Source organism: Herpailurus yagouaroundi, unplaced genomic scaffold, assembly GCF_014898765.1.
Source record: "Herpailurus yagouaroundi ecotype Mexico unplaced genomic scaffold, PumYag 184, whole genome shotgun sequence".
NCBI classification, from domain to species: domain Eukaryota; kingdom Metazoa; phylum Chordata; class Mammalia; order Carnivora; family Felidae; genus Herpailurus; species Herpailurus yagouaroundi.
Window position 1 is genome coordinate 25,820,264 of NW_024412415.1, and position 12,425 is coordinate 25,832,688.

The window sequence follows — 12,425 nt, forward strand, 5'->3', positions numbered from 1 at the left end:
AAAAGGCTCAGGCAAACAATTATAAAATACATAGTAATCATACACACATATCTTCTCACTCCCACATTTAGCATGATTTCCACTACTCTATTTATAATGGAAAAAGCACAGGCTGTGGAATCAGAAGAGATACGGATATAAATTCTGGATTTCCCAGCAACTGTGTACTCTTGAGCAATAAACACAGAGAACCTTAGTTTCTTCCTCTGTAAAACAAAGATAAACATCATCTATTTCACAGAATAGTGAGGATTAGCAATAATGGATATACAGTCGTCGACCCACATTACATATTTCATAAATGAGAGCTCTATTATATTCTTTTGTTCTATTATTTTACACACACACACACACACGCACACATGTGTTTAATAGTTTCTAAGGATGATTTTAGAGCATTTCAAGTGCATCTGATAATATACAACTTGGTTTGTGAGTGGTAGATACATAATAAACCAAAGAAGAAAAAAAATACTCAACAATATTCTATAAGCTGTACTTTGGGAGGCTGGGAGGAGTGTAGTGAGGAAAACTAACTTATTAACAGGGAGGATCAAAGAACAGAATATTTGAAAAGAAACACATTACAGCTTTTAAGGGTATACTGTAACTCATATCTAGCAACTCATTTCCAATTTAGTCTGTTACCTGGATGTCAAAGGGCAATAATAAACACTTCTGAAGTGGGATGTCTTAAGTATTTTATACACAGCTCCTTTACCTTTTGACTATCTGCAGAAAGACACTCTTCTTAAAACCAAAACCACTAAGTCTACATTATATTAGGTGTAACTATAAAGAGATTAAGTAATGAGTCACACAAACCACTTTCACAACTGATATATAACTTATTTTAATTATATTCAGTCATTCTAGATACAACAATAACAAAAATGACTGTTGCTTTCTGTATTTCCAGAGAGTAATTATAAAAAAAAACTTACTTAGGAGCCCTTTCTCCTACACTCCCTTCCTGATGTAACATTTTTCTGAAAATTAAAAGAGTAATACAGCAACATGAAACAACAATAAGAAACAACCCTCTAACCCATAGATGCTTTTAAAACAACATTTTAAAACATATTCACGCCCACATAAAAATTCAAACCTATCCCCAACCTCAAAGAAAACACAACCATGCAACATAGGTTTCTCATCAAACAAATGTCAGAGAAACCAAATACACCATCCCATTAAAGTAAAATGAATGGCTTATAAGTGGGTAAGATTTACAGAAGATAAAGAGCACATAGGACAATAATTACTTGGACTTCAAAGAATACTTTAGATGAAGTAAGCCATATAAATGATGGCAGTTTTACCTGTTAGAGTACATCAGAAATCGAACAAAAAAACCCCACCACTTCGTACTGTTTTCGTCATGAGTCTCTATTCTTTCCGTGCTTTAAACAGGATTTAAGTGCTCAGTTTTTGTTTCACCCTTTCCTAAAATGGATGTGGCTAGTAACTGCTTTCAAGTAGCTTACATGAAGACTGTTGGTATGTTTCATGGCAAGAGGTCTTTTGGAGGAACACTGCAATTGTGGTCAGTGGCTGAAAACTAAAAGAACTTCGGGCACTGAGTATGAAACAGGAGGAGGGGGCTAGTGCACTACCAAGTAGGACATTTAGCCACTTGTGTTTTTGAGTTAAGCAGAGAGAGCAAATCAGTTATCTTATTAACACTCTTACACAGTAAAGACAAAATATTGATTAACCAAAATATGGAAAAAATTTTCAGATGAGTCTCCTTTTTCTGATTAAGCAAGAAAAACACACTCGTAACAGTTATTTCACACCAGGAATTATGCTAAGCACTATGAGAATACAAAGTTTCATCAGACACTGACCTTAAACTACTTACTGTCTACTGGGAAGATAGGATAAGTATCAAAAGGAACAATACAATACAAAGTAACAAGTGATAAAAGTGGTGAAAAAAGACTACCTTGAAACATCAAAAGAAGGAAATGACTTCACAGAAGGGCAGCTTGAGATATTTGGGATGGACGAAGACATATGGTATGAATTAAAACATGGGATGAGACATTCCACTTGGAGGGAGCAATATCAATAATGACTGGTAAGTAATCCTTCATGTGAAGTATGTTAACTGTACGTGAACCCAGATAACACAAATCAAATCCCTAACCACCCCCTCAAATAGCAAAACAGAAACAAAGTAAAAAAATGTTATTTGAAAAAATTCAAATGTCATTATAATTTTAAGAAAACCTCAAAATATGTTCACAGTAACAGTTTAAAAGAAGCTTGTTAGAAAACACGTCTACAGTTTTAGTTTATTATACTGTAAAATAAACTAAGTATTTTAAAAATAAAAGGACTATGTTGACATTCAAGTACAACTGAACAATGAGTAAGAGGGATATGAAAACATTTGATCTCACTAGTCACACCCCACCATTTAAGTCTGCAGGAGGAATGCTGTTTTAATAGAAAAAAAAATGTTAACACAATAAGAAAACTGAAAACAAAGAGTACAGAATGGAAGTATTTATAATTGATTAACAAAAGTATGTTTTTACAAAGGAATTAAAAAGGAGAATAAAGCCTCCTGTGTAACTTACCAACATAAAACGAGCAGTTGGAATGCAATAAACTTTCAGTCCATAAGCGACACAGTTCACTTTCAGTTAGAGCTTCAACTCCATAACAAGCTTGATATTCCACTTTGGGTAGTACATAAACTGGAAATTGCTGAAATGCAAGGTTATGCTTTTTCAAAGCTCCATTAATTTACTTTTCATAGCAAATACATTTGCCTATATAGTTCTGCCACTTTCAAAATACTTTCACGTAATCTTATTTCATCCGTTCAGATACAGTAGAATTCGAGGTGGACAGATAAGACATCCTGAACCAACAGCTACCTGCCTCCCATCTCCACCCCAAATCCACATACCTCCCTACATATGCACACATTTTATCAGGCTGTGTAAGTGACATTAGAAACCTGGGAACAGAGCCTATAACACATATTTGCCCAAAGGTTCAAAGATGGATGCTAGGAACCAAAGACTTATACTATTAATTCTCAGAGGATAAAAAAGGAAAAAAATTTTTGGCCCTTTAAAGCATTAAACACATGGTCTCAGGCTCAAATGCTCTGACTAGCTTGTTTTCATTCTATGAATGTATAGGCATTAATACCTACATTAACACCTGTCAGTGTCCTTATCTTCATTAGTACAAAGGCTTTGTTCCAAACATTAAATACCTGGTAAATTATCCATTTAGAGTTTATTGGTCAGGACACTAAATAGATTAAGTAAAATAACTGTGGCCATGACTGGTCTAAACGAGTATATGCAAAGATATACATGCTTCTGAAATAGTATGTTAGTCATGTTCACTATGCTCATGTTATCTCATTTCTGTCAAAGAATATTCTACTTTTAATAGTAGTCTCTTCATTTGCAGCTGCAGAAGGAGAAATACATGATTCAAGAAATTTATTCAAAGTGATATGGCTAGTTAGTACTTTTGAAATTATACTAAGCTGTCACTATTCATATACTTGAAAATATTTCATAAATGTTTCAGAATTCCTGATTTTCGCAAAGTGGCAAATTTAGTGTGCTTGGAACAATGATGGTGGTAAGAACAATTCAAATCCAGTAAAATTTTTCTTAACAGTAAGCTTGGTTCATAAGATTACCTTTGAATGTTGTAAAACTCTTAAAGCAGTGTTTCTTAGATTTCAAAGTGCATATGCATAACCCGGGAAATAGCTTTTTTAAAATGCAGAATCCGAGATGAAGAACAAGGTTTTTCTTTTTTTACAAAATGAAGTATAATTAACAGTGTTATATTAGTTTCAAGTGCACAATATAATATTCCAACAATTCTGTACTTTAGGTTTTGCATATTTAATAAGCTCTTGTTCCAGGGGGCCAAACCTCAAGTATAAGGCTCCTACGTGTCTTCACATTTAAAAACAAATTACACTGTGATAAAGATAATTTTACTGCTAAAAGCGTTTTATTATATAATAATTCTTTGGCAATTGGTAGTCCACATTGACAGTTGCTTATAGTTGCAACTATAAGCTAGAGATAAGGAAGGAGAGGTTAAAATGGTTGAGAAATTTGCTCAGGGACAGAGTCAGTTTACAGCAGAGTTGAATAACTGATAGAGAAGATACTCTTTTTGGATCGTGAGTAAATTTTCCTTGATAATACTGCCGTATCTATAAAACTAAGTCCTGAATCTGGTTTTAATTTCTGTGTGTATTCTACTGCCATCTCCAGGAAGCCAAGGGAAAGAAAAGTCTGGATATTTTATGGTATTATTCCAAAACTAAAGTGAAATTTTAAATACAAAGTTTTCAAACTATAAAAATTAAATTTACTGGAGCACCCAGGTAGCTCAGTCGTAGACTGTCTGACTCTTGATTTTGGCTCGGGCCATGATCTCACAGTTTGTGTGTTTGATCCCTGCAATGTGCTCTGTGCTGGTGGCGTGGAGCCTGCTTGGGATTCTCTCTCTCCCTCTCTCTGCCCCTCCCCTACTCACGCGCATGTGTGCTCTCTCACTCTCTTTCTCAAAATAAATAGGTAAATTAAGAAAAAATTATATTTACTCTTCCTTTCTACCTTGAATAGTAACTCCTATTTTCCCCAAATGAAAGCTTTTCTTGGTTCTGTCTTCCAGTTACTCATATAAACCTTTCTAAACTTTTACATGAATTCCTAAATAGATACTTAATAGCTAGTATCAGAGGTTGAAGAGACCTTTAGGTATTTTAAAGCTTTATCTAAACAAGTTGGTTTTTAAGTAGTAAATATTAATGAGAATGTTTTCTTACCTAGAGTTTAAATAGGGCTACTTTAAAACTTCTCAAACTAGTGCTTAAATTTCCCTGAAATAATTTCTTCCTTAATAACACCCTCTTCTCTCTCATCCCTCAATTCTTCTTGTTTATAGAATACCTGTTTATTGTGTTTCTAGGATATAAAACATTTGGGAGAAACAAGTAAGTCAGACATGATTCCACGGGAAATGCATTCTACTAAGGGATTTTAACCATGTGTACTAAACTATTACAGATAATAAAAGGTACAATATGATAAGAATTCACTGAAAATTTTACAATTTTACTCTGGTTTTGACATAATCAAAAATATAAGGCTATTTATATTCTATATCTAAGGCTATAGATATTCTTTGGGGCTTGACTATTTTGATATATTTTGATGAAGAGTGAATTCTTAACTATAAAGTTGTGTCTCAATATTTACAAATTGCATTTTAGTCAAGTGAATGACAATGTCCTTAATAGGTTATCTGTTTCAAGAATTAACTAGGTACCCAATATATCCCTAAAGCTATTCTTTCTTAAGAGATACTGGCCACCAATAGTTACTAACTGCTGGCAGCTGGGAGATCAATACAAAGTGCTAAGGGTTCACAGGGTAGAAAGTGAAAGAAATGAGGTTAGCTCCCAAATAAATCAGAGAGATAGTAAAAATTACAGAAATAAAACACTGAAAACACAGTCCATAGCAATGACACATATTTAAGACATTCATGCTATGGCCATTAAATTGATCACAGTTAAGTATACACGAGAAGGGAAAAAAATAGCAAATAAGGTAAAATCTTTTAATTTAGAGAATATTAGCCTTTATTTAGGAGCAGACTAAAATAAAATTTTTAGTATTCTGTCATTCCTTGACTTTCTCTTATAAAAAACCCTACTACATACATTTAATTCAAAACCATTTGGTTTCTAAAATTTCAAGTCTTAACCACTGATAAAAACCAAATTATGAAAAGAATTAAAAAATTTATTCACAATCTTCCTTCTATTTAACAAAGGATAACAGTATCATCAAGCAAAAGATCCTCCAAGTCCACTAGATTCTGCTGGACAAAGATCCTAGATCCTGATGGGTTCCTTTTAGAATTTTTTCTTGATAGACACTGCTATTAGCAGCTTGGAAAGGCTGGTACTTCCTCCCTCCCTTTCTTTTCTTTCTCTCTCTTTCTCCCCACCTCCCTCCCTCCTTCCTTCCTTTTCCCAGTTACTCCTTAATACGACAAAGTAGTAATCAGGGACTTGATCCACAAGGGTCAATGCTAAAGCATCACTAATTTTGATCACCTGATTCCTAGCTGCAACTAAAATGACATTTTAAAGTGATCACTAAGGATTCTTATTAGGAGGTAGGTTAGAAAGCAAGAGACAGAGACATCAAAATTTAAAAAAATACACACACACACAAAATGACAAATGTACACAACGGAAAAAATTCTCTTATGTAAAAATGAAAGACATCACTATAATCAGTTATAATATAGAGGCTCCTCTTTACCAGAATTCAGTGATCACACAAAAAACAAACTAATCTCAAAGACAACTTCAAATATCAAATACAGAAAACTATTTAAGAACCAGTTACTCAAACTGTAGTAAGAACTTCTTACCTGAAAAAAATTTTTTACATCAACCCTCCTCCTCCTCCCCCCACCAAAAAAAAACAACAGAGGAAAAAGAAGACCAAAAATGTGGCCTTTTAACAACTCCGCGAAGACTTCAAATGTGTGTGAAAGCGCACCTGTCAAGATGTGGTACTTCTAAAATGAGTCAAGAAGATCCCCAAAGTAAGAGAGAAAGGGGCTAAGTCGTAATGGAACTCCAAATTCACAGAAAGCAGGAATATATGTGCCAGCCTAGGTCAAATCTATGATGGTGCCATTTTTCATAAAGTTTATAAATTCCATGCAAGAATGTTACGAGCATTCATGAATTTTATATTTAACACTTTCCATTTTCCCTTATTAAAAGTGCTTTCAGTATTTTACTAAAAAAACAATAAAGAAAAAGCCTCAGCTCAACCTGGAAAAATTCTAGAGTGACCAACAATTTAAAATTAAACTTCATAACAATGGCATGTTAAATATTTGCTGATTATCGGGGCGCCTGGGTGGCGCAGTCGGTTAAGCGTCCGACTTCAGCCAGGTCACGATCTCGCGGTCCGTGAGTTCGAGCCCCGCGTCAGGCTCTGGGCTGATGGCTCGGAGCCTGGAGCCTGTTTCCGATTCTGTGTCTCCCTCTCTCTCTGCCCCTCCCCCGTTCATGCTCTGTCTCTCTCTGTCCCAAAAATAAATAAACATTGAAAAAAAAAAATTTGCTGATTATCTACTTATACTACCACATCCTAACTCCCGAGGTAACAACTTACTCTTCTGATTTTCTTCCGTTTTTTAGAACGTGGTCTGGTCTCTATCCTCTGGACACTGCATCGCACAAGTAACAACAGGTCTTGCAGGCTAAATAACTTGTAAACAAAATTTCCTTCCTGTGGAGCTACATATTCTGTTGTATCTTCAACATAGTCCTGAAGTTCATATGGCAATCCTTTAAAAATAATTATATTTCTCATTTTTATTTTAAAATACATTAGCTCTTTATCCATCATAATTCAAAATAAAATAATTCCATTATCTAATTTTAGGTTTCTATCAACTATACTTTCTATTTCTCTGAGTTGAACATTCACACTAGTACCATTTCTGTTTACTTTTACAGGAACTGCAGCCAAGAGCTGAAGTCAAAACTTTTACTACCTTCATTAACACCAATGTTAAATTAGTGAAACAACATATGAAGCAAGAAGAAAAAAAGTTTTAAAAAAAGTGATGTCATTTTCCCTAACCTGCTTTTCAACTGAAAAAAATTTGTTACATCAACCCTCCTCCTCCTCCCACCAAACAACAGAGGAAAAAGAAGACCAAAAATGTGGCCTTTTAACAACTCTGGGAAGACTTCTCAGGCAGAGCTGAGATGCAACTTTGTATCTATCTCAGAATGTGAAAAAGTATAAAACTCCGGTCTGACACCACAAATTAGTCAATTTTGAACTCATAAACGTTGATGATTATTTTTGATCACTTCCCCTTCATCATTCCAGTGAGCCGTATCACCTGCAGCTACAGTAGCCAGTGTACATGTTGGATAAACAGTACACTGAAAAATGAAATCTCAATGACGATGTAAAGATTATGAGACAGGGGGTGCCTGGGTGCCTCAGTCAGTTGAGCATGTGACTCTTGATTTCGGCTCAGGTCATGATCTCATGGTTGTGACACCAAGCTGCATGTGTCAGGTTCCGTGCTTGAAGTGGAGCCTGCTTAATATGTTCTCTCCCTCCCTCCCTCCCTCCCTCCCTCCCTCCCTTTCTCTCTCTCTCTCTCTCCCCCTTCTTCTGTCCCTCCCCTGCACTCTCTCTCTCTCAAAAAAAAAACAAAAAAACAAAAACAAAAAAAAATATATATATATACATATATATACATGAGACAGGTTATAACAGAGAAAGTGAGGGAATGCGGGAGAAAAACTGAAGGATAAGGGAGAGGCAAAACAGTTAATACAAAGGTCTTTGTAAATATTTACTTACGTCCTTTTGGCTTCTGAAACGCAGAAGGCCAAACAGATTTTGGCCAACTAGAGGCATCTGAAGGAGCAGAGGATTGTTCAGAAGGTGGAGTTTGTTTAGAATTTTCCAGATTCATTAAGGGCAATTCAGGTATTTTTCTGGAAATTGGCTTTAGGAGTTCATCCTGCATTTTTAAAATTTCTCCAACTGGATCAAATTTTTTATATACTCGTTTGATAGGTTTTTTTAAAACACATGACTCTTCAGGACTACAAGTAGCATTAGTCTGGTTTCCTACAGAAGCCTGTGTGGAAGAAGAACTGGGGCTAGCTGGTTTAGAATTTAAATTAGAATTCACATCGGCTGTCTTTCCATTACTATTATTTTGACACTCTGTGTCAATGATTAAACAGTCTTCATCCGTATCACTATTGCAAAGAATTACATCTTCACTTCTCACTGCTTCTGATGTAACAGTCTTTTCCTTTGAATTGTCTGTGTTCTCTAGAATATTTAGTTTTTCAGGGACATATACTGTATCAGTAGCTATATCATTTTTATTAGAGGTTTCAATTTCTGTAGAACTTTCTAACTGTAAGGAATCAGACATTTTCAAGTCACTATCTTGCACCAAAGACTTCTCAGGATTTGATGCCTTTTCACCACATGGTACATATCCCTGATCTTTATTTTTGCACTCTTCAGGGCCACCATCCATACCAGTCATGAGCTGTTTCTCCTTTTGCAACTGTTCCATCAGAATCTGAGATAAACTTCTAGAATGAGCAGAAATGTCTGGAGCAGTTGGTGCCACAGATGTGGTTGCTGTGCTGGGAGCTGTGGGGGTATCTGTTGTGTTGGGTACTGTGTAAGTGCTTGCTGGACTTGGTGACTTTGATGGTTTGGTGGTGTTTACTCCAAAAGTTTCAAGTTCTGTGACGTCACCATCAAAATCCAGGTCCAAATTTTCAAGGGTCTCAATTTTTCGGCACTCATTAACTTCATAAGACATCTTAAGAAAACATATTGGTAAACTATTAATAGATATTCCAGGACAGTCCTCACCTATCTCTTAATGCCTCTACACATCACATAGATAGTTCATGCTCTTTAAAAGGAGAAAGAGGGGCGCCTGGGTGGCGCAGTCGGTTAAGCGTCCGACTTCAGCCAGGTCACGATCTCGCGGTCCGGGAGTTCGAGCCCCGCGTCGGGCTCTGGGCTGATGGCTCAGAGCCTGGACCCTGTTTCTGATTCTGTGTCTCCCTCTCTCTCTGCCCCTCCCCCGTTCATGCTCTGTCTCTCTCTGTCCCAAAAAAATAAATAAACATTAAAAAAAAAAAAAATTAAAAAAAAAAAAAAAAAAAATAAAAGGAGAAAGAAATATCTAATGGCTTTGAAAGGTTCTTGCTTAACAGGATGATAAACTACTACCAACTAACTGATTCAACCTTACTTTCCTACTGAAATGTTGATGAAACAAAGACAAATTTGTGAACCCCCACATCCCAAAAGCAATTTCCACTCATCGAAAAGAGAACCACAAAGAACAAATGTGGGGCCAAACAGAAATGCAAAGGATTTTCACTGATACCCACTGTATATACACTGCAATGAGGTGACCAGGAGGAAAGCCTCTTTGCCCCTATGAGGAAGCTGCTTTCTACCGCAGCTGGGGAAGCGTCACCAGCCTCCAATGCATCCCTAACATCAACAATGACTTTCTACACCTACTCAGAGAAAACAACTCTTCTAATATGGACAGGAAATGATTTTATTGTATTCTGGGACATCAAATCATTTAGGTTATAGTTTTTCATGTGTTGTTTTGGTAACGGAAGAACTATAAACAGGTCTAATTTATTCAAAAATAAACTGTCCTCTCCCCAAGTAGCAATAGATCTCTCCTCAATCTGGCAAAGGACTTTAGATAAATACCATAAAAATTTGGTTACAAGCTATACATACCCACTAGCCATACAGGTTAGAATCTGAGAGAGAAATATTCTGACAGTAATCATGCAGTAAGAAAGAACAACTTATGTCAATTATTGAACTTCTGTGAACCTCAATTTCTTCATCTCTAAATAGTGATAAGAGGGTCATCTTCTTGGATTTGTTCTAAGGATTAAATGAGAACTTGTATATAAAATGTTTCTTACCATAGTCCCTGGTACATAGTAAGGAGCTTCTCAGTAAACGGTAGCTCTTATTAAAACAGGCCACCAGATTTAGTAAAAAAGTAAAAAGTAAACCATATGCTGTTTACATGAGGCATTCTTACACAGAAAGGTTAAAAACAAAACAATGGGACAAACATCAAGAAACAGAGATAAGAGATAGCAATATTAAGTGTTCAACAAAGCAGAATTCAGTGCAAAAAACATTAGACAGAAAAAGGAATCCTATGTTGAAAAATGATGAAATCCATTAATAATGATTTTTCACATGCCAAATAACTTCAAAATATGGAGTCAAAATTGAAAAATAAAAGGACAATCTGACAGAAATACAATTGTACTTGGTCAATAATATACTATTTCTAAGTAAAAACAGGGATATAGGAAGTACATATAATATTAAATGATGTATGAATGACTGAAAACATATACACAGACTGCAAAGATATACCTTTTCCCTCCCAAGAATCCAAGGGGCATTTCCAAAGATGGACTATAAATTAACATACAAAGAAAACATCAATATAGCACAAAGCAGAATCTGCTAAGATCTTACTCTCTGTTTAGAAGGAAATAAAATTGGAAATCATTAAGAAAAATGTAAATAAACAACAATAAACCCAAGCACCTAGACATTAAAAAACATTCCCAATTATTGGATAAAAGAATTAAAATAATTGCAGAATAGTTAAAAAGCAACAAAAAATAGAACACTAGAGATTAAAAATCGGAAATATCATTCACAGCCTTTTCAAGATATAGAAAAATAATACTATTATAATCATAATAATAAAGTGAAGAAATTTAGTAACTATAAAACAAAAAATCAATGAACTGAAAAACAATGGTCTCATCTCTAATAGAACAAACTTAGGTAAAATTTTAAATATCATTTATCTGTAAATACTTCAGTATGTAGCTGTAAAAGGATTCTTCTCTAAAGCATATCATTAATTATATCAATAAAAATTAATAATTTCTTAATGTCATAAAATAGCTAATCAGTGTTAAAACTACCCAGCCTGATAAATGTCTTTTACAATTGTTAACTGGAATCAGGATCAAGATCCCTACACTGTATTTGTTTGACATATCTGTCAATTTTGATTTGTCAAATGCCTCTCTCCCATACTCTGCCAACTCCCACATCACCAGATATTTGTAGAAAAAAAACAAATTAGTTATCCTACAAAAATTTCTAATTCTGGATTTTAACTTCTGCATCTCCCTGATGTCACTTAACACATTCTTCTATCCCTTAAATTTCCTATTAAAACAACCTAGTAGCTTGATTAGATTCAGGTACAATTTTTTTTTTTTTAATTTAAAATACATGTTTATTTATTTGTTTTTGAGAGACAACTTGCGTGCCCACAAGCAGGCACAAGCGGGAGAGGGGCAGAGAGAGAGAAAAGAGAGGCTCAAGCAGACTCTGCAAGCAGTTAGCAGAGAGCCTCACAAGGGGCTCAAACTCACCAAATGTGAGATCATGAAGTGAGCTGAAATCAAGAGTTGGATGATTAACTGAATGAGTCCCTAGGTGCCCCTCGGGCAGTTTTTTGTTGTTTTTAACCTGAATATGGTAGTATTGTGTACTTTCTACTTCAATCAGGAGGCTAATAATGTCTCTGGTTGTCTTTCTTTTTGTGATACTATAATTGATCTATTGAGTCATCAAGGGTCCTCAACTTAATCTACCCACTATGAAACACCTCACTGATCAATTTTAGCAGCCATCACTGATGATCACTGTTCACAAGTTTATTTAGTGTGTGTGTGTGTGTGTGTGTGTGTGTGTGTGTGTGAGAGAGAGAGAGAGAGAGAAAGAGAGAGAGAGAGAGAGAGA

The 12,425-nt window shown here is 35.2% G+C and overlaps 1 protein-coding gene across 9 annotated transcripts in view; it reads right to left on the reverse strand.

Moving 5' to 3' along the window:
* Positions 1-12,425, reverse strand: part of ICE2 (interactor of little elongation complex ELL subunit 2) — a 67,005-nt gene that overhangs the window by 24,083 nt on the left and 30,497 nt on the right. For 7 of the 9 annotated variants that reach the window (XM_040492857.1, XM_040492854.1, XM_040492855.1 and 4 more), the window contains 4 exons: positions 11,031-11,072; positions 8,424-9,414; positions 7,209-7,384; positions 2,589-2,718 (listed from right to left, as the gene is read on the reverse strand). In XM_040492857.1, the coding sequence (XP_040348791.1) occupies positions 2,589-2,718; positions 7,209-7,384; positions 8,424-9,414; positions 11,031-11,072 (1,339 nt within the window). Of the gene's footprint in view, positions 1-944; positions 990-2,588; positions 2,719-7,208; positions 7,385-8,423; positions 9,415-11,030; positions 11,073-12,425 lie in introns of all 9 variants that reach the window. The other 2 variants (XM_040492861.1, XM_040492859.1) reach the window with 2 other exon arrangements.